The 22,337-nt window shown below is 53.1% G+C and overlaps 1 protein-coding gene across 1 annotated transcript in view; it reads right to left on the reverse strand.

Annotated features, from left to right (window-relative positions):
* klhdc3 (kelch domain containing 3) overlaps nucleotides 1–22,337 on the reverse strand; it is a 225,802-nt gene that overhangs the window by 14,123 nt on the left and 189,342 nt on the right. Inside the window, exons 8-11 of the mRNA XM_038798866.1 lie at nucleotides 18,195–18,261; nucleotides 15,575–15,679; nucleotides 15,209–15,283; nucleotides 7,720–7,837 (exon numbers count right to left, since the gene is read on the reverse strand). Coding sequence (XP_038654794.1) covers nucleotides 7,720–7,837; nucleotides 15,209–15,283; nucleotides 15,575–15,679; nucleotides 18,195–18,261 — 365 coding nt within the window. The remainder of the gene's footprint in view (nucleotides 1–7,719; nucleotides 7,838–15,208; nucleotides 15,284–15,574; nucleotides 15,680–18,194; nucleotides 18,262–22,337) is intronic.

The raw sequence follows: 22,337 nt of genomic DNA on the forward strand, positions 1-22,337 counted from the left end.
GTGAGAGTCAGTGTGTGTGGAACGGATACCCAGTGAGAGTCTGTGTGTGGAACTGTATCCCAGTGAGATCAGTGTGTGGAACTGTATCCCAGTGAGAGTCTGTGTGTGGAACCCGTACCCCAGTGAGAGTCAGTGTGTGTGGAACCCGCCCCCAGTGAGAGTCAGTGTGTGTGGAACTGTACCCCAGTGAGAGTCATGTTGTGGAACCTGTACCCCAGTGAAGTCGTGTGTGGAACCTGTACCCCAGTGAGAGTCAGTGTGTGTGGGACCCGTACCCCAGTGAGAGTCAGTGTGTGTGGAACCCGTACCCCAGTGAGAGTCAGTGTGTGTGGGACCTGTACCCCAGTGAGAGTCAGTGTGTGCGGAACTGTATCCCAGTGAGAGTCAGTGTGTGTGGGACCCGTATCCCAGTGAGAGTCAGTGTGTGTGGAACTGTATCCCAGTGAGAGTCAGTGTGTGTGGAACTGTATCCCAGTGAGAGTCAGTGTGTGTGGAACTGTATCCCAGTGAGAGTCAGTGTGTGTGGAACTGTATCCCAGTGAGAGTCAGTGTGTGTGGAACTGTATCCCAGTGAGAGTCAGTGTGTGTGGAACTGTACCCCAGTGAGAGTCAGTGTGTGTGGAACTGTACCCCAGTGAGAGTCAGTGTGTGTGGAACTGTATCCCAGTGAGAGTCAGTGTGTGTGGAACTGTATCCCAGTGAGAGTCAGTGTGTGTGGAACTGTATCCCAGTGAGAGTCAGTGTGTGTGGAACTGTATCCCAGTGAGAGTCAGTGTGTGTGGAACTGTATCCCCAGTGAGAGTCAGTGTGTGTGGAACTGTATCCCAGTGAGAGTCAGTGTGTGTGGAACTGTATCCCAGTGAGAGTCAGTGTGTGTGGAACTGTATCCCAGTGAGAGTCAGTGTGTGTGGAACCCGCATCCCAGTGAGAGTCAGTGTGTGTGGAACTGTATCCCAGTGAGAGTCAGTGTGTGTGGAACTGTATCCCAGTGAGAGTCAGTGTGTGTGGAACTGTACCCCAGTGAGAGTCAGTGTGTGTGGACCTGTACCCCAGTGAGAGTCAGTGTGTGTGGAACTGTATCCCAGTGAGAGTCAGTGTGTGTGGAACTGTATCCCAGTGAGAGTCAGTGTGTGTGGAACTGTATCCCAGTGAGAGTCAGTGTGTGTGGAACTGTATCCCAGTGAGAGTCAGTGTGTGTGGAACTGTATCCCAGTGAGAGTCAGTGTGTGTGGAACTGTATCCCAGTGAGAGTCAGTGTGTGTGGAACCTGTACCCCAGTGAGAGTCAGTGTGTGTGGAACCTGTATCCCAGTGAGAGTCAGTGTGTGTGGAACCTGTACCCCAGTGAGAGTCAGTGTGTGTGGAACTGTACCCCAGTGAGAGTCAGTGTGTGTGGAACTGTATCCCAGTGAGAGTCAGTGTGTGTGGAACTGTATCCCAGTGAGAGTCAGTGTGTGTGGGACCCTGTACCCCAGTGAGAGTCAGTGTGTGTGGAACTGTATCCCAGTGAGAGTCAGTGTGTGTGGAACTGTATCCCAGTGAGAGTCAGTGTGTGTGGAACTGTATCCCAGTGAGAGTCAGTGTGTGTGGAACTGTATCCCAGTGAGAGTCAGTGTGTGTGGAACTGTATCCCAGTGAGAGTCAGTGTGTGTGGGAACCTGTACCCCAGTGAGAGTCAGTGTGTGTGGAACCTGTACCCCAGTGAGAGTCAGTGTGTGTGGAACTGTATCCCAGTGAGAGTCAGTGTGTGTGGAACCTGTACCCCAGTGAGAGTCAGTGTGTGTGGAACTGTATCCCAGTGAGAGTCAGTGTGTGTGGGAACCTGTACCCCAGTGAGAGTCAGTGTGTGTGGAACCTGTATCCCAGTGAGAGTCAGTGTGTGTGGAACTGTATCCCAGTGAGAGTCAGTGTGTGTGGAACTGTATCCCAGTGAGAGTCAGTGTGTGTGGAACCTGTACCCCAGTGAGAGTCAGTGTGTGTGGAACTGTATCCCAGTGAGAGTCAGTGTGTGTGGACCTGTACCCCAGTGAGAGTCAGTGTGTGTGGAACTGTATCCCAGTGAGAGTCAGTGTGTGTGGAACTGTATCCCAGTGAGAGTCAGTGTGTGTGGAACCTGTACCCCAGTGAGAGTCAGTGTGTGTGGAACTGTATCCCAGTGAGAGTCAGTGTGTGTGGAACTGTATCCCCAGTGAGAGTCAGTGTGTGTGGAACTGTACCCCAGTGAGAGTCAGTGTGTGTGGAACTGTATCCCAGTGAGAGTCAGTGTGTGTGGAACTGTATCCCAGTGAGAGTCAGTGTGTGTGGAACTGTATCCCAGTGAGAGTCAGTGTGTGTGGAACTGTATCCCAGTGAGAGTCAGTGTGTGTGGGACCCGTACCCCAGTGAGAGTCAGTGTGTGTGGAACTGTATCCCAGTGAGAGTCAGTGTGTGTGGAACTGTACCCCAGTGAGAGTCAGTGTGTGTGGAACTGTACCCCAGTGAGAGTCAGTGTGTGTGGAACTGTATCCCAGTGAGAGTCAGTGTGTGTGGAACTGTATCCCAGTGAGAGTCAGTGTGTGTGGAACTGTATCCCAGTGAGAGTCAGTGTGTGTGGAACTGTATCCCAGTGAGAGTCAGTGTGTGTGGAACCTGTACCCCAGTGAGAGTCAGTGTGTGTGGAACTGTATCCCAGTGAGAGTCAGTGTGTGTGGAACTGTATCCCAGTGAGAGTCAGTGTGTGTGGAACTGTATCCCAGTGAGAGTCAGTGTGTGTGGAACTGTATCCCAGTGAGAGTCAGTGTGTGTGGAACTGTACCCAGTGAGAGTCAGTGTGTGTGGAACTGTATCCCAGTGAGAGTCAGTGTGTGTGGAACTGTACCCCAGTGAGAGTCAGTGTGTGTGGAACTGTACCCAGTGAGAGTCAGTGTGTGTGGAACTGTATCCCAGTGAGAGTCAGTGTGTGTGGAACTGTATCCCAGTGAGAGTCAGTGTGTGTGGAACCCGTACCCCAGTGAGAGTCAGTGTGTGTGGAACTGTATCCCAGTGAGAGTCAGTGTGTGTGGAACTGTATCCCAGTGAGAGTCAGTGTGTGTGGAACTGTATCCCAGTGAGAGTCAGTGTGTGTGGAACTGTATCCCAGTGAGAGTCAGTGTGTGTGGAACCTGTATCCCCAGTGAGAGTCAGTGTGTGTGGAACTGTACCCCAGTGAGAGTCAGTGTGTGTGGAACTGTATCCCAGTGAGAGTCAGTGTGTGTGGAACTGTATCCCAGTGAGAGTCAGTGTGTGTGGAACTGTACCCCAGTGAGAGTCAGTGTGTGTGGAACCGTACCCCAGTGAGAGTCAGTGTGTGTGGAACTGTATCCCAGTGAGAGTCAGTGTGTGTGGAACCTGTACCCCAGTGAGAGTCAGTGTGTGTGGACCCGTACCCCAGTGAGAGTCAGTGTGTGTGGAACTGTATCCCAGTGAGAGTCAGTGTGTGTGGAACTGTATCCCAGTGAGAGTCAGTGTGTGTGGAACTGTCTCCCAGTGAGAGTCAGTGTGTGTGGAACTGTACCCCAGTGAGAGTCAGTGTGTGTGGAACTGTATCCCAGTGAGAGTCAGTGTGTGTGGAACTGTACCCCAGTGAGAGTCAGTGTGTGTGGAACTGTATCCCAGTGAGAGTCAGTGTGTGTGGAACTGTATCCCAGTGAGAGTCAGTGTGTGTGGAACTGTATCCCAGTGAGAGTCAGTGTGTGTGGAACTGTACCCAGTGAGAGTCAGTGTGTGTGGAACTGTATCCCAGTGAGAGTCAGTGTGTGTGGGACCCGTACCCCAGTGAGAGTCAGTGTGTGTGGAACTGTATCCCAGTGAGAGTCAGTGTGTGTGGAACTGTATCCCAGTGAGAGTCAGTGTGTGTGGAACTGTATCCCAGTGAGAGTCAGTGTGTGTGGAACTGTATCCCAGTGAGAGTCAGTGTGTGTGGAACCCTGTACCCCAGTGAGAGTCAGTGTGTGTGGAACTGTACCCCAGTGAGAGTCAGTGTGTGTGGAACTGTATCCCAGTGAGAGTCAGTGTGTGTGGGACCCGTACCCCAGTGAGAGTCAGTGTGTGTGGAACTGTATCCCAGTGAGAGTCAGTGTGTGTGGAACTGTATCCCAGTGAGAGTCAGTGTGTGTGGAACTGTATCCCAGTGAGAGTCAGTGTGTGTGGAACTGTATCCCAGTGAGAGTCAGTGTGTGTGGAACTGTATCCCAGTGAGAGTCAGTGTGTGTGGAACTGTACCCCAGTGAGAGTCAGTGTGTGTGGAACTGTACCTCAGTGAGAGTCAGTGTGTGTGGGACCCGTACCCCAGTGAGAGTCAGTGTGTGTGGGACCTGTACCCCAGTGAGAGTCAGTGTGTGTGGGAACCCGTACCCCAGTGAGAGTCAGTGTGTGTGGGATCCGTACCCAGTGAGAGTCAGTGTGTGTGGAACTGTATCCCAGTGAGAGTCAGTGTGTGTGGAACTGTATCCCAGTGAGAGTCAGTGTGTGTGGAACTGTATCCCAGTGAGAGTCAGTGTGTGTGGAACTGTACCCAGTGAGAGTCAGTGTGTGTGGAACCTGTACCCCAGTGAGAGTCAGTGTGTGGGACCCTGTACCCCAGTGAGAGTCAGTGTGTGTGGGAACTGTACCCCAGTGAGAGTCAGTGTGTGTGGGACCCCTACCCCAGTGAGAGTCAGTGTGTGTGGAACTGTACCCCAGTGAGAGTCAGTGTGTGGGGAACTGTACCCCAGTGAGAGTCAGTGTGTGTGGACTGTACCCCAGTGAGAGTCAGTGTGTGTGGAACTGTACCCCAGTGAGAGTCAGTGTGTGTGGGACCCGTACCCCAGTGAGAGTCAGTGTGTGTGGAACTGTACCCCAGTGAGAGTCAGTGTGTGTGGAACCCGTACCCCAGTGAGAGTCAGTGTGTGTGGAACTGTACCCCAGTGAGAGTCAGTGTGTGTGGAACTGTATCCCAGTGAGAGTCAGTGTGTGTGGAACTGTACCCCAGTGAGAGTCAGTGTGTGTGGAACTGTATCCCCAGTGAGAGTCAGTGTGTGTGGAACTGTATCCCAGTGAGAGTCAGTGTGTGTGGAACTGTATCCCAGTGAGAGTCAGTGTGTGTGGAACTGTATCCCAGTGAGAGTCAGTGTGTGTGGAACTGTATCCCAGTGAGAGTCAGTGTGTGTGGAACTGTATCCCAGTGAGAGTCAGTGTGTGTGGAACTGTACCCCAGTGAGAGTCAGTGTGTGTGGAACCCGCATCCCAGTGAGAGTCAGTGTGTGTGGAACTGTACCCCAGTGAGAGTCAGTGTGTGTGGAACTGTATCCCAGTGAGAGTCAGTGTGTGTGGAACTGTACCCAGTGAGAGTCAGTGTGTGTGGGACCTGTACCCCAGTGAGAGTCAGTGTGTGTGGAACCTGTATCCCAGTGAGAGTCAGTGTGTGTGGAACTGTACCCAGTGAGAGTCAGTGTGTGTGGAACTGTATCCCAGTGAGAGTCAGTGTGTGTGGGAACCTGTACCCCAGTGAGAGTCAGTGTGTGTGGAACTGTATCCCAGTGAGAGTCAGTGTGTGTGGAACTGTATCCCAGTGAGAGTCAGTGTGTGTGGAACTGTATCCCAGTGAGAGTCAGTGTGTGTGGAACTGTATCCCAGTGAGAGTCAGTGTGTGTGGACCTGTATCCCAGTGAGAGTCAGTGTGTGTGGAACTGTACCCAGTGAGAGTCAGTGTGTGTGGAACTGTACCCAGTGAGAGTCAGTGTGTGTGGGACCCTGTACCCCAGTGAGAGTCAGTGTGTGTGGAACCCATACCCCAGTGAGAGTCAGTGTGTGTGGAACTGTACCCCAGTGAGAGTCAGTGTGTGTGGAACTGTACCCCAGTGAGAGTCAGTGTGTGTGGAACTGTATCCCAGTGAGAGTCAGTGTGTGTGGAACTGTATCCCAGTGAGAGTCAGTGTGTGTGGAACTGTATCCCAGTGAGAGTCAGTGTGTGGAACTGTAACCCAGTGAGAGTCAGTGTGTGTGGAACCCGTACCCCAATGAGAGTCAGTGTGTGTGGAACCCGCACCCCAGTGAGAGTCAGTGTGTGTGGAACTGTACCCCAGTGAGAGTCAGTGTGTGTGGAACCTGTACCCCAGTGAGAGTCAGTGTGTGTGGAACCTGTACCCCAGTGAGAGTCAGTGTGTGTGGGACCCGTACCCCAGTGAGAGTCAGTGTGTGTGGAACCCGTACCCCAGTGAGAGTCAGTGTGTGTGGAACTGTACCCCAGTGAGAGTCAGTGTGTGGAACTGTATCCCAGTGAGAGTCAGTGTGTGTGGGACCCGTACCCCAGTGAGAGTCAGTGTGTGTGGAACTGTATCCCAGTGAGAGTCAGTGTGTGTGGAACTGTATCCCAGTGAGAGTCAGTGTGTGTGGAACTGTGTCCCAGTGATAGTCAGTGTGTGTGGAACTGTATCCCAGTGAGAGTCAGTGTGTGTGGACCTGTATCCCAGTGAGAGTCAGTGTGTGTGGAACTGTACCCCAGTGAGAGTCAGTGTGTGTGGAACTGTACCTCAGTGAGAGTCAGTGTGTGTGGGACCCGTACCCCAGTGAGAGTCAGTGTGTGTGGATCCGTACCCCAGTGAGAGTCAGTGTGTGTGGAACTGTATCCCAGTGAGAGTCAGTGTGTGGGGAACTGTATCCCAGTGAGAGTCAGTGTGTGGGGAACTGTATCCCAGTGAGAGTCAGTGTGTGTGGAACCGTATCCCAGTGAGAGTCAGTGTGTGTGGAACTGTATCCCAGTGAGAGTCAGTGTGTGTGGAACTGTACCCCAGTGAGAGTCAGTGTGTGTGGAACTGTATCCCAGTGAGAGTCAGTGTGTGTGGAACTGTACCCCAGTGAGAGTCAGTGTGTGTGGGACCCGTACCCCAGTGAGAGTCAGTGTGTGGGGAACTGTATCCCAGTGAGAGTCAGTGTGTGTGGAACTGTATCCCAGTGAGAGTCAGTGTGTGTGGAACTGTACCCCAGTGAGAGTCAGTGTGTGTGGGGCCCAGTGAGAGTCAGTGTGTGTGGAACTGTATCCCAGTGAGAGTCAGTGTGTGTGGAACTGTATCCCAGTGAGAGTCAGTGTGTGTGGAACTGTATCCCAGTGAGAGTCAGTGTGTGTGGAACTGTATCCCAGTGAGAGTCAGTGTGTGGGAACTGTATCCCAGTGAGAGTCAGTGTGTGTGGAACTGTATCCCAGTGAGAGTCAGTGTGTGTGGAACTGTACCCCAGTGAGAGTCAGTGTGTGTGGACCCTGTACCCCAGTGAGAGTCAGTGTGTGTGGAACTGTATCCCAGTGAGAGTCAGTGTGTGTGGAACTGTATCCCAGTGAGAGTCAGTGTGTGTGGAACTGTATCCCAGTGAGAGTCAGTGTGTGTGGAACTATATCCCAGTGAGTGTCAGTGTGTGTGGAACTGTATCCCAGTGAGAGTCAGTGTGTGTGGAACTGTATCCCAGTGAGAGTCAGTGTGTGTGGGACCCGTACCCCAGTGAGAGTCAGTGTGTGTGGAACTGTATCCCAGTGAGAGTCAGTGTGTGTGGGACCCGTACCCCAGTGAGAGTCAGTGTGTGTGGAACCCGCATCCCAGTGAGAGTCAGTGTGTGTGGAACCCGTACCCCAGTGAGAGTCAGTGTGTGTGGGACCCGTACCCCAGTGAGTGTCTGTGTGTGTGGAACTGTATCCCAGAGAATCTTTCCTGTTCCTCTCTCATGTCAGACTTACATTTCTTCAGGAAGTACGGTTTGCTGCCCTGCTGCACTTTTGCTCTCTGGCTCTGTTTGAACTTCATCATTCGCTCTCGTTGCTGTTGATTCTTCTTCTCCACCTCATCCTGTTGTGTCTGTGAGGGGAGAGCACAGAACAATCAGCACATTGCTGACAGGCACACAGCGTGGTCACCCCTCATCGCACAGACACACACCAGGATACAGATATCTCCTTCTACACTGTCCCCATCAAACACTCCCAGGACAGGTACAGCACGAGGTTAGATACAGAGTAAATCTCCCTCTACACTGTCCCCATCAAACACTCCCAGGACAGGTACAGCACGGAGTTAAATACAGAGTAAAGCTCCTCTACACTGTCCCCATCAAACACTCCCGGGACAGGTACAGCACGGGGTTAGATACAGAGTAAATCTCCCTCTAACTGTCCCCATCAAACACTCCCAGGACAGGTACAGCACGGGGTTAGATACAGAGTAAATCATCCTCTACACTGTCCCCATCAAACACTCCCAGGAGAGGTGCAGCACAGGGCTAGATAGAGTAAAGCTCCCTCTACACTGCCCCCATCAAACACTCCCAGGACAGGTACAGCACGGGGTTAGATACAGAGTAAAGCTCCCTCTACGCTGTCCCCATCAAACACTCCCAGGACAGGTACAGCACGGGGTTAGATACAGAGTAAAGCTCCCTCTACACAGTCCCCCATCAAACACTCCCAGGACAGGTATAGCACGGGGTTAGATACAGAGTAAAGCTCCCTCTACACTGTCCCCATCAAACACTCCCAGGAGAGGTGCAGCACAGGGCTAGATAGAGTAAAGCTCCCGCTCCACTGTCACCATTAAAGTCTTCAGTGTTGTAATAACCAGGGGTCTGGACTTCTGATCTGGAGACACTGAGTTGAAATCCCAGCACAGAAGCTGATTCAATTAACCCGATTGTCGGAAAAACCCATCTGGTTCACTAATGTCCTTTAGGGAAGGAAATCTGCCGTCCTTACCCGGGTCTGGCCCACATGTGACTCCAGAGCCACAACAATGTGGCTGACTCTTTTTTTGAAATATTTTATTCAGGCATTTTCACACAAAATATCAGGAGAACAAAACTCAAAAACACCCACAACCTGCTAGTCTCCCCAACGAGGGTCCACCTACATACCCGGCACCTCGGACATCACGTCCGCAAACTTCTGCCAGAACCCCCTTCGTCTCGGACACCCCCACAACATGTGGATGTGATTTGTGGGCCTCCCCCCACGTACCGCCCACCCTCTCAAAGAACCTACTCATCCTCACCACTGACATATGCGCCACTTTGAACTGGTTGAGGCTTAGCCTGGCACATGACGAGGATACGTTCACCCTCCACAAAGCCTCTACCCATGTCTCGGCCCCCACCTCCCCTCCCAGCTACTCCTCCCACTTACACTTATTGTCCCCCTCCAGGGCCCCCTCCCATTCCATCAGCTCCTTATAGACGTCTGGCACCTCCCCTTCCCTATTTAATCCCTCGACAGCACCTGGACCTGCAACTCCAGGGGCCACAGCCCAGGAAAGGACAGCAGCTCTCTCCTTACAAACTCCGAACCTGCAGGTGCCTAAAGCTATTCCTCCTGGGCAACTCGTATTCTTCCTCCAGCCCCGAAAATCTTCAGTTCCTGATAAATGAGTTCCCGAAGCTCTCAATCCCCGCCTGCCACCACCCCCTCAACCTCACATCCAGCCCCACCAGCGCAAACCTATGGTTATCGCAGATCTGTGCCCACACTGAGGCACCCTCCAACCCTCAATCCTCCACTGCTCCCACACCCTTAGGGCCGACACGACCACTGGGCTCACAGACTACCTGGCTGGCGAGAACGGTAGAGGCACCAACAACAAAGCCTTAAACACATCCCCTGCCACAAAGCCCCCACACCCACGGCCTATTACACCCACGGCCCATTACCTCACCGTTCGACGCTCAATAATAATTTATATTCAGCAATGCCAGCCCCACTGCCACCGTTTGAAAAACTCCAGCCATACCCACGGGGCCTTCCCCGCCCACACAAACCCTGAGATCAGCCCATTGACCTTCTTCAGAAACGACTTGGGGACAAATATCGGGAGCTTCTGAAACACTTTGGCAGCACTGCCATTTTCACTGTACCCGCCCTGGGAGTGCAAGTGACAGCACATCCCAACTCTTCAAATCCACCTTCATCTGTGCCACCAGCTGGGCCCAGCTCCGCGCCACCTGGATACCCAAATACCCTCGGCCCGACCACCTGTAACAGCAACTCCCCCAGTCATCCTGTCCCGCCCCCTGGCGTTAATCAGGAACACGCCACTCTTTTCCATGCTCAATTTATATCCCGAATTTCCCCCCCAAATCTCCATAATACCCCCAATGCTTCCCACTGGGTCCGAGATATACAACAGGTCACCCGCGGACAGCGAACAACCCAATGGTCGGCAACCATCTCCTCCCGCCTCCAAACTCTCAAGGCCCTAAGCGCCATTGCCAACGGCTCTATCGATAAGGCGAAAAGCAACAGGGAGAGTGGCCACCCCTGCCTCGTCCCTTGGTGTAGCCCTAAGTACCCTGAACTCACTCAGATCGTCCGCACGCTCTCAACTGGCCCCAATCCACAAACCCTGCCCGAACCTGAACCGCCCCAGCACCTCAAACAAATACTCCACCCGATCAAAAGCCATGTCCGCCTCCATCGCCACCACTACCTCCACCTCCTGCCCCTCCCAAGGCATCATGATTACATTAGGCAGCCTCCTCACACTCGCCAACAACAGCCTCCCTATCACCCCCAGGATGTAATCCTCTATTTGCGAGGCCAACACTTCGCCAACAACTTGACGCCTGCGTTTAGTCGTGATATCGGGTGGGTATGACTGCTCCGAAACCTTATCCTTCTTTAGTACCAAAATCCCCCCCCCCCCATAATCAACCGATGAGAGTCAGGGATTTTCCCCAACATCCGCCTCATTAAATCCACGTCATCCCAATTTGGGGCATAGACGGTTACCAGAATCACCAGCAACCCCTCCAACATCCCACTAAACGGCACATATCCCACCCACCCCCCCTCTCCCCACCCCCCGGGATCGACCACAATCCCCACCTCGAATGAGACTCTCTTATTGACCAACACCGCCAACGTGTTGTCTTCATATCCACCCCCGAGTCGAACACCTGTCCCACCCATCTAGTCCCAGTCGCCCCCCCCGGATCAACTCGGCCATCAATACCCAAGAAGTAACAGAAGGCACACCCACCTTCACTGCTCCCCCGCCAAGACCTGCCCTGGACTACCCATCGCCACAGACTTATAATAATCTTTATTGTCACAAGTAGGCTTACATTAACACCGCAATGAAGTTACTGTGAAAGTCCCCTAGTCGCCACATTCCGGCACTTGTTCGGGTCACAGAGGGAGAATGCAGGATGTCCAATTCACCTAACAGCACGTCTTTCGGGACTTGTGGGAGGAAACCGGAGCACCCGGAGGAAACCCACGCAGACACGGGGAGAATGTGCAGACTCCGTACAGACACGGGGAGAATGTGCAGACCCCGCACAGACAGTGACCCAATTGAGTTCCAGATGGCGCGGTTCACTTGTGCTTTTAAAAATCGTAAAACTGGCAGGGCGGCAGCTGAGAACAAAGAACAAAGTACAGCCCAGGAATAGGCCCTTCAGCCCTCCAAGCCCGTGCCAACCATGCTGCCCGTCTAAACTAAAATCTACACTTCCGGGGTCCGTATCCCTCTATTCCCATCCTATTCATGTATTTGCCCCTTAAACGTCACTATTGTCCCTGCTTCCACCACCTCCTCCGGCAGCGAGTTCCAGGCACCCACTACCCTCTGTGTAAAAAAAACTTGCCTCACACATCTCCTCTAAACCTTGCCCCTCGCACCTGAAACCTATGACCCCTAGTAGCTCACTCAGCTAAATCGCTGGCTTTTAATGCAGACCAAGCAGGCCAGCAGCACGGTTCGATTCCCGTACCAGCCTCCCTGGACAGGCGCCGGAATGTGGCGACTAGGGGCTGTTCACAGTAACTTCATTGAAGTCTACTCGTGACAATGAGCGATTTTCATTTCATTTTCATTTCTACCCTGGGGAAAAGCCTCTGACTATCCACTCTGTCTATGCCCCTCATAATTTTGTAGACCTCTATCAGGTCGCCCCTCAACCTCCGTCGTTCCAGTGAGAACAAGCCAAGTTTATGAAACTGAAAACCGCTTATTGTCACGAGTAGGCTTCAATGAAGTTACTGTGAAAAGCCCCTAGTCGCCACATTCCGGCGCCTGTCCGGGGAGGCTGGTACGGGAATTGAACCCGCAATTACAAGCCAGCGATTTAGCTCACTGTGCAAAGCCAGCCCCAAACTCTCCTCATAGCTAATGCCCTCCATACCAGGCAACATCCTGCTGAATCTCTTCTGCACCCTCTCTAAAGCCTCCATATCCTTCTGGTAGTGTGGTGACCAGAATTGAACACTATACTCCAAGTGTGGCCGAACTAAGGTTCTATACAGCTGCAACGTGACTTGCCAATTTTTATACTCAATGCCCCGGCCAATGAAGGCAAGCATGCCGTATGCCTTCTTGACTACCTTCTCCAGCTGTGTTGCCCCTTTCAGTGGCCTGTGGACCTGTACACCTAGATCGCTCTGACGGTCAATACTCTTTAAGGTTGTCCCATTCACTGTATATTCCCTACCTGCATTAGACCTTCCAAAATGCATTACCTCACATTTGTCCGGATTAAACTCCATCTGCCATCTCTCTGCCCAAGTCTCCAAATGATCTAAATCCTGCTGTATCCTCTGACAGTCCTCATCACTATCCGCAATTCCACCAACCTTTGTGTCGTCTGCAAACTTACTAATCAGACCAGTTACATTGTCCTCCAAATCCTTTATATATACTACGAACAGCAAAGGTCCCAGCACTGATCCCTGCGGAACACCACTAGTCACAGCCCTCCAATCAGCAAAGCACCCTTCCATTGCTACTCTCTGCCTTCTATGACCTAGCCAGTTCTGTAGCCATCTTGCCAGCTCACCCCTGACCCTGTGTGATTTCACCTTTTGTACCAGTCTGCCATGAGGGACCTTGTCAAAGGCCTTACTGAAGTCCATATAGACAACATCCACTGCCCTACCTGCATCAATCATCTTTGTCACCTCCTCAAAAAACTCTATCAAGTTAGTGAGACACAACCTCTCCTTCACAAAACCGTGCTGCCTCTCACTAATACGTCCATTTGCTCCCAAATGGGAGTAGATCCTGTCTCGAAGAATTCTCTCCAGTAATTTCCCTACCACTGACGTAAGGCTCACCGGCCTGTAGTTCCCTGGATTATCCTTGCTACCCTTCTTAAACAAAGGAACAACATTGGCTATTCTCCAGTCCTCCGGGACATCACCTGAAGACAACGAGGATCCAAAATTTTCTGTCAAGGCCTCAGCAATTTCCTCTCGCTCTCTCTCTCTCTCTCGAGGGACAGAGAGGGGGAACGGAAAGTGTCCAACATTGCCAGTTTGCTGGGGGGGGGGGGCTTTTGCCAGGGCTGGGAGCAATAGCAGGGGGTGGCCAGGAGGTGGGTTGTGATGTCGGCGTGGATGGGAAAAATTCCTCCTCATCTCTGTTTAAAAGGTTTGTCCCTTTAGTCTGAGATGGTGTCCTCTGGTTCTAGTTTTTCCTACAAGTGGAAACATCCTCTCCACGTCCACTCTATCCAGGCCTCACAGTATCCTGTAAGTTTCAATAACATCCCCCCTCACCCTTCTAAACTCCGAGTACAGACCCAGAGTCCTCAACCGTTCCTCATACGACAAGTTCTTCATTCCAGGGATCATTCTTGTGAACCTCCTCTGGACCCTTTCCAAGGCCAGCACATCCTTCCTTAGATACGGGGCCCAAAACTGATCACAATATTCCAAATGGGGTCTGACCAGAGCCTTATACAGCCTCAGAAGTACATCCCTGGTCTGTATTCTAGCCCTCACGACATGAATGCTAACATTGCATTTGCCTTCCTAACTGCCGACTGAACCTGCACATTAACCTTAAGAGAATCGTGAACAAGGACTCCCAAGTAACTTTGAGCTTCTGATTTGTTCTGTCTGAGTGTGTGGGGGAGGCAGGGGCAATGATCTGGAATGTTCCATCTGAGAGTGTGGGGGAGGCAGGGGCAATGATCTGGAATGTTCCATCTGAGAGTGTGGGGGAGGCAGGGTCAATGATCTGGAATGTTCCATCTGAGAGTGTGGGGGAGACAGGGGCAATGATCTCGAATGTTCCATCTGAGAGCGTGGGGGGAGACAGAGTCAATGATCTGAAATGTTCCATCTGAGAGCGTGGGGGGAGACAGGGTCAATGATCTGGAATGTTCCATCTGAGAGTGTGGGGGAGACAGGGTCAATGATCTGGAATGTTCCATCTGAGAGTGTGGGAGACAGGGTCAATGATCGCGAATGTTCCAGCTGAGCGCGTGGGGGGGAGACAGGGTCAATTATCTGGAATGTTCCATCTGAGAGTGTGGGGGGAGACAGGGTCAATGATCTGGAATGTTCCATCTGAGAGCGTGGGGGAGACAGGGTCAATGATCTGGAATGTTCCATCTGAGAGTGTGGGGGGAGACAGGGTCAATGATCTGGAATGTTCCATCTGAGAGCGTGGGGGGAGACAGGGTCAATGATCTGGAATGTTCCATCTGAGAGTGTGGGGGAGGCAGGGTCAATGATCTGGAATGTTCCATCTGAGAGTGTGGGGGGAGACAGGGTCAATGATCTGGAATGTTCCATCTGAGAGCGTGGGGGGAGACAGGGTCAATGATCTGGAATGTTCCATCTGAGAGTGTGGGGGGAGACAGGGTCAATGATCTGGAATGTTCTGTCTGAGAGTGTGGGGGAGGCAGGGTCAATGATCTGGAATGTTCTGTCTGAGAGTGGGGGGGGGGGGGTCAATGATCTGGAATGTTCTGTCTGAGAGTGTGGGGGAGACAGGGTCAATGATCTGGAATGTTCCATCTGAGAGTGGGGGGAGACAGGGGCAATGATCTGGAATGTTCTGATTGATGAATTTAGAATGGAATTGAATGGTTACCTGTAAAAGGGAAATGTTCAGGCTAAGGGAAACATGGAACTGGGACTGCTGCTTCTTCAGGAGGGTCTGCAGACACGGAGCTGATTACAACTTCTGCTGTAATCTCCAATCTAATTCTTGTGGCTTATTTGTCAAATTGGGAGATAGCCTGTTTCATGGATATTATATCGCCGTCACTGGGTCAACCCTCCCTAACAGCACAGTGGGTGTACCTACACCCCAGGGACTGCAGCGGTTCAAGGAGGCAGCTCACCACCACCTTCTGACGGGCAATAAATGGTGGCCATGAAACGTGTCTGGCACTCCCTCCCCTTCCACACTCTGTCCCATATACCCCCTGCCCACCTCCCCACGTTCACCTACCATCCTCTGCAGTAAACATTCCAATTTCTCTTTCTGCTTTGCGTTCTTGACTTTTCCCAATTTCTTCTTAATAACCTGCAGCGGAGAGAGAAACAAAAGGAATATTGATGTAATCTCTAAACCTCTGTGGGGAAAGTCAGTGATTTCACTTCCAGCAGTGGGTCTGAAATGGCAGAGCAATCCCCGAGAGCGTGCCCAGAGCTCCAGAATCAATGAAACAGGACAGGCCCGATAGCGAGCTGGACAATGAACCCGGCACACTCTCACTGTCCTGGGATCACCCAGTGAGATCACCCACATACCACACCCACCGTGGGCCCAAAGGACCCCAGAAAGCTCAGCCAGCTCCCCAGATTGATCACTGACCTTTTTCTCCTTATTCCTGACGTCACTGAGGAAAGAGTACGTTTTTTCATAGATATCAGGCTTAAACTCTCCAGACAGATCGTCAAACCGTGGGTCCCGCACCATCTGCAGAGAAACAGCAGCAGAAATATTACACAGAGAGCGGGAGAGGCAGGCGGAGAGCGGGAGAGGCAGGCGGAGAGCGGGAGAGGCAGGCGGAGAGCGGGAGAGGCAGGCGGAGAGCGGGAGAGGCAGGCGGAGAGCGGGGGAGGCAGGCGGAGAGCGGGGGAGGCAGGCGGAGAGCGGGGGAGGCAGGCGGAGAGCGGGGGAGGCAGGCGGAGAGCGGGAGAGGCAGGCGGAGAGCGGGAGAGGCAGGCGGAGAGCGGGAGAGGCAGGCGGAGAGCGGGAGAGGCAGGCGGAGAGCGGGAGAGGCAGGCGGAGAGCGGGAGAGGCAGGCGGAGAGCGGGAGAGGCAGGCGGAGAGCGGGAGAGGCAGGCGGAGAGCGGGAGAGGCAGGCGGAGAGCGAGAGAGGCAGGCGGAGAGCTGGAGAGGCAGGCGGAGAGCGGGAGAGGCAGGCGGAGAGCGGGAGAGGCAGGCGGAGAGCGGGAGAGGCAGGCGGAGAGCGGGAGAGGCAGGCGGAGAGCGGCAGGCGGAGAGCGACAGGCGGAGAGCGATAGGCGGAGAGCGACAGGCGGAGAGCGGGAGAGGGAGGAAGAGAGAGGGGAAGAGGAAGAGAGAGGGGAAGAGAAAGAGAGAGGGGAAGAGAAAGAGAGAGGAGGAAAGGGGGAGAGAGAGAGGGAGGAAGAGAAAGAGAGAGAGAGAGAAAAAGAGAGGAGGAAAGGGGGACAGAGAGGGAGAGGATGAAAGGGGAGAGTCACACTGAGGGTCCACACCCCCCCCCCCTACACTGAGGGTCCACCCCCCCCATCCCCAACACTGAGGGTCCACACCCCCCCCCCCTCATCCCCTACACTGAGGGTCCACCCCCCCCCCCATCCCCTACACTGAGGGTCCACACCCCCCCCCCCATCCCCTACACTGAGGGTCCACCCCCCCCATCCCCAACACTGAGGGTCCACACCCCCCCCCCCCATCCCCAACACTGAGGGTCCACACCCCCCCCCCCATCCCCTACACTGAGGGTCCACAGGCACCCCCCCCCCACCAACACTGAGGGTCCACAGCCCCCCCCCCCCCCCCATCCCCTACACTGAGGGTCCACAGCCAGAATGCCGCTTTCTGCGATGTGCCAGTTCACAGAGATTCAGACTGATCCTTTCCGCAGTCTGGTCACTTTACAGTGACACCAGTCACCAATCTGACCTCCTGCATTCGCTGCTCCCAATGTGGTCTCGGCTATATCGCAGAGACCAAACGCAGACTGGGTCATCACTTTGCTGAGCATCTTCGGTCTGCGGACAGCATGGTAGCACAAGTGGCTAGCACTGTGGCTTCACAGCTCCAGGGTCCCAGGTTCGATTCCCAGCTCGGGTCACTGTCTGTGAGGAGTCTGCACGTTCTCCCCGTGTCTGCGTGGGTTTCCTCCGGGTGCTCCGGTTTCCTCACAGTCCAAAGACGTGCAGGTTAGGTGAATTGGCCATGATAAATTACCCTTAGTGTCCAAAAACGTTAGGAGGGGTTATTGGGTTAAGGGGACAGGGTGGAAGTGAGGGCTTAAGTGGGTCAGTGCAGACTCAATGGGCCGAATGGCCTCCTTCTGCACTGTCTGTTCTATGTGCGCATTCAGGACCCTGACCTTCCTGTTGCTTGCCATTTTAACACAAGACCCTGCTCCCATGTCCACATGTCTGTTCTTGGCCTGCTGCAATGTTCCAGTGAAGCTCAATACAAACTGGAGGAACAACATCTCATCTTCCGGTTAGGCACACTATAGCCTTCCGGCCTGAACATCCAATTCAACAACTTCAGATGATCAGCCCCACCTCGACCCATTTGTTTTCATCCCATTTTAACTGTCTTTTACCATTTCTTTCTTTATATATATTTCACACCCCCCCCCCCCCCCCATCTTATCCACCTTTCCTGCACCTTTCTCCTCTTTGCTTCCCCGTCCCCTCCCCCCACACCTACAGTTCACCCTCTGATGTTAGTTTCACTGCTGTTTGACCTTTCACACCTTTTGTCCTCTCTGGGGACTGCCATTAACACTCTTTCCCCTTGGTATCTGTGGCCATTAACACTCTCTCCCCTTGGTATCTGTGGCCATTAACACTCTTTCCCCTTGGTATCTGTGGCCATTAACACTCTCTCCCCTTGGTATCTGTGGCCATTAGCACCCGGTTTCCCTGGGTTTCTGTGGCTATGACTCATCTTTCATTCTCACTCCACAGTATAAACATTTCCCACTTTCTCTGTCTGTTAGCTTTGACAAAGGGTAATCGGACTCGAAACGTTAGCTCTTTTCTCTCTCCCTACAGATACTGCCAGACTTGCTGAGATTTTCCAGCATTTTCCCTTTGGTTTCAGATTCCAGCATCCGCAGTAATTTGCATCTATCTGGAGGACATTGTGACTGGGCTCCAGGTCAGCTGCAGAACCTCCTCCACCCAGACTGACCCCAGCGTGGAGACCAAAGCTGCTTTGTGTGGACGCCCGCTCAGTTACCTGGTGCCACACTCACCCGTTTCTGCACAGGAACCACCTTCCTCAGATACGGCACTGGCTGTTTAGTCGACATCTCGATGGGCCTGGGAGGAAGAGAATAGGAATCTATAGGAACCTGGAAATGTGGAGATTAACCAACCAACTGAGCCACCAGAAATCACATGAAAATGAAAATGAAAATCGCTTATTGTCACGAGTAGGCTTCAATGAAGTTACTGTGAAAAGCCCCTAGTCGCCACATTCCGGCGCCTGTCCGGGGAGGCTGGTACGGGAATCGAACCGTGCTGCTGGCCTGCTTGGTCTGCTTTAAAAGCCAGCGATTTAGCCCAGTGAGCTAAACTGCTCATTGAGCCGCACGTAACTTACTCATTACAAATTCATATAAGAACATAAGAACATAAGAACTAGGAGCAGGAGTAGGCCATCTGGCCCCTCGAGCCTGCTCCGCCATTCAATTAGATCATGGCTGATCTTTTGTGGACTCAGCTCCACTTTCCGGCCCGAACACCATAACCCTTAATCCCTTTATTCTTCAAAAAACTATCTATCTTTACCTTAAAAACATGTAATGAAGGAGCCTCAACTGCTTCACTGGGCAAGGAATTCCATAGATTCACAACCCTTTGGGTGAAGAAGTTCCTCCTAAACTCAGTCCTAAATCTACTTCCCCTTATTTTGAGGCTATGCCCCCTAGTTCTGCTGTCACCCGCCAGTGGAAACAACCTGCCCGCATCTATCCTATCTATTCCCTTCATAATTTTAAATGTTTCTATAAGATCCCCCCTCATCCTTCTAAATTCCAACGAGTACAGTCCCAGTCTACTCAACCTCTCCTCATAATCCAACCCCTTTTGCTCTGGGATTAACCTAGTGAATCTCCTCTGCACACCCTCCAGCGCCAGTACGTCCTTTCTCAAGTAAGGAGACCAAAACTGAACACAATACTCCAGGTGTGGCCGCACTAACACCTTATACAATTGCAACATAACCTCCCTAGTCTTAAACTCCATCCCTCTAGCAATGAAGGACAAAATTCCATTTGCCTTCTTAATCACCTGTTGCACTTGTAAACCAACCTTCTGTGACTCATGCACTAGCACACCCAAGTCTCTCTGAACAGCGGCATGCTTTAATATTTTATCGTTTAAATAATAATCCCGTTTGCTGTTATTCCTACCAAAATGGATAACCTCACATTTGTCAACATTGTATTCCATCTGCCAGACCCGAGCCCATTCACTTAACCTATCCAAATCCCTCTGCAGACTTCCAGTATCCTCTGCACTTTTCGCTTTACCACTCATCTTAGTGTCATCTGCAAACTTGGACACATTGCCCTTGGTCCCCAACTCCAAATCATCTATGTAAATTGTGAACAATTGTGGGCCCAACACGGATCCCTGAGGGACACCACTAGCTACTGATTGCCAACCAGAGAAACACCCATTTATCCCAACTCTTTGCTTTCTATTAATTAACCAATATAATACAACAAACATCTTCTAGAAATAGCACACAACATAGAAAGCATCCTATCGGGCTGCATCACAGCCTGGTATGGCAACTGCTCGGCCCAGGACCGCAAGGAACTTCAGAGAGTTGTGAATACCGCCCAGTCCATCACACAAACCTGCCTCCCATCCATTGATTCCATCTACACCTCCCGCTGCCTGGGGAAAGCGGGCAGCAAAATCAAAGACCCCTCCCACCCGGCTTACTCACTCTTCCAACTTCTTCCATCGGGCAGGAGATACAGAAGTCTGAGAAATTTCTTCAGCCAGAGAGTGGTAGGTCTGTGGAATTCATTGCCACAGAGGGCGGTGGAGGCCGGGACGTTGAGTGTCTTTAAGACACAAATTGATAAATTCTTGATTTCTCGAGGAATTAAGGGCTATGGGGAGAGAGCGGGTAAATGGAGTTGAAATCAACCATGATTGAATGGTGGAGTGGACTCGATGGGCCGAAAGGCCTTACTTCCGCTCCTATGTCTTATGGTCTAACACGCACAAACAGATTCAAAAACAGCTTCTTCCCCACTGTCACCAGACTCCTAAATGACCCTCTTATTGACTGACCTGATTAACACTACACCCTGTCTGCTTCATCCGATGCCAATGCTTATGTAGTACATTGTATATCTTGTGTTGCCCTATTATGTATTTTCTTTTATTCCCTTTTCTTCCCATGTACTGAATGATCTGTTGAGCTGCTTGCAGAAAAATACTTTTCACTGTACCTCGGTACACGTGACAATAAACAAATCCAAATCCACTACGATTCCCCCACACGGTGATGGGACGGGGGTCTGTGTCTGTGATTCCCCCACACGGTGATGGGACGGGGGTCTGTGATTCCCCCACACGGTGATGGGACGGGGGTCTGTGTCTGTGATTCCCCCACACGGTGATGGGACGGGGGTCTGTGATTTCCCCACACGGTGATGGGACGGGGGGTCTGTGTCTGTGATTCCCCCACACGGTGATGGGACGGGGGTCTGTGTCTGTGATTCCCCCACACGGTGATGGGACGGGGGTCTGTGATTCCCCCACACGGTGATGGGACGGGGGTCTGTGATTCCCCCACACGGTGATGGGACGGGGGTCTGTGATTCCCCCACACGGTGACGGGACAGGGGTCTGTGTCTGTGATTCCCCCGCAGGGGGATGGGACAGGGGTCTGTGTCTGTGATTCCCCCACACGGGGATGGGACGGGGGTCTGTGTCTGTGATTCCCCCACACGGTGATGGGACGGGGGTCTGTGATTCCCCCACACGGTGATGGGACGGGGGTCTGGATTCCCCCACACGGTGATGGGACGGGGTCTTGTCTGTGATTCCCCCACACGGGGATGGACAGGGTCTGTGTCTGTGATTCCCCCACGGTGATGGGACGGGGGGTCTGTGATTCCCCCACACGGTGACGGGACGGGGGTCTGTGATTCCCCCACACGGGATGGGACGGGGTCTGTGTTCCCCCACACGGTGACGGGATGGGGGTCGTGTGATTCCCCCCACAGGTGAGGGACGGGGGTCTGTGTCTGTGATTCCCCCACACGGTGATGGGACGGGGGTCTGTGTCTGTGATTCCCCCACACGGTGATGGACGGGGGTCTGTGTCTGTGATTCCCCACACGGTGATGGGACGGGGTTGGTCTGTGATTCCCCCACACGGATGGGACGGGTGGTCTGTGATTCCCCCACACGGTGATGGGACGGGGGTCTGTGATTCCCCCACACGGTGACGGGACGGGGGTCTGTGTCTGTGATTCCCCCACACGGGGATGGGACGGGGGTCTGTGCTTCCCCCACACGGTGATGACGGGGGTCTGTGTCTGTGATTCCCCCACACGGGTGGGACGGGGTCTGTGATTCCCCCACACGGTGATGGGACGGGGGTCTGTGTCTGTGATTCCCCCACACGGTGATGGGACGGGGGTCTGTGATTCCCCACACGGTGATGGAGGGGGTCTGTGTCTGTGATTCCCCACACGGGATGGACGGGGGTCTGTGCTTCCCCCACACGGTGATGGGACGGGGGTCTGTGTCGTGATTCCCCACACGGTGATGGAACGGGGGTCTGTGATTCCCCCACACGGTGAGGGAGGGGGGTCTGTGTCTGTGATTCCCCCACACGGGATGGGACGGGGGTCTGTCTGTGATTCCCCCACACGGTGATGGGACGGGGTCGTGTCTGTGATTCCCCCACACGGGATGGGACGGGGGTCTGTGCTTCCCCCACACGGTGATGGGAGGGGGTCTGTGTCTGTGATTCCCCCACACGGTGATGGGATGGGCTGTGTCTGTGATTCCCCCACACGGTGATGGGATGTGGGTCTGTGTCTGTGATTCCCCCACACGGTGATGGGATGTGGGTCTGTGTCTGTGATTCCCCCACACGGTGATGGGATGGGTCTGTGTCTGTGATTCCCCCACACGGTGATGGGATGTGGGGTCTGTGTCTGTGATTCCCCCACACGGTGATGGGATGTGGGTCTGTGTCTGTGATTCCCCCACACGGTGATGGGATGTGGGTCTGTGTCTGTGATTCCCCCACACGGTGATGGGATGTGGGTCTGTGTCTGTGATTCCCCCACACGGTGATGGGATGTGGGTCTGTGTCTGTGATTCCCCCACACGGTGATGGGATGTGGGTCTGTGTC

Source organism: Scyliorhinus canicula, chromosome 6 (genome assembly GCF_902713615.1).
Source record: "Scyliorhinus canicula chromosome 6, sScyCan1.1, whole genome shotgun sequence".
NCBI lineage: Eukaryota > Metazoa > Chordata > Chondrichthyes > Carcharhiniformes > Scyliorhinidae > Scyliorhinus > Scyliorhinus canicula.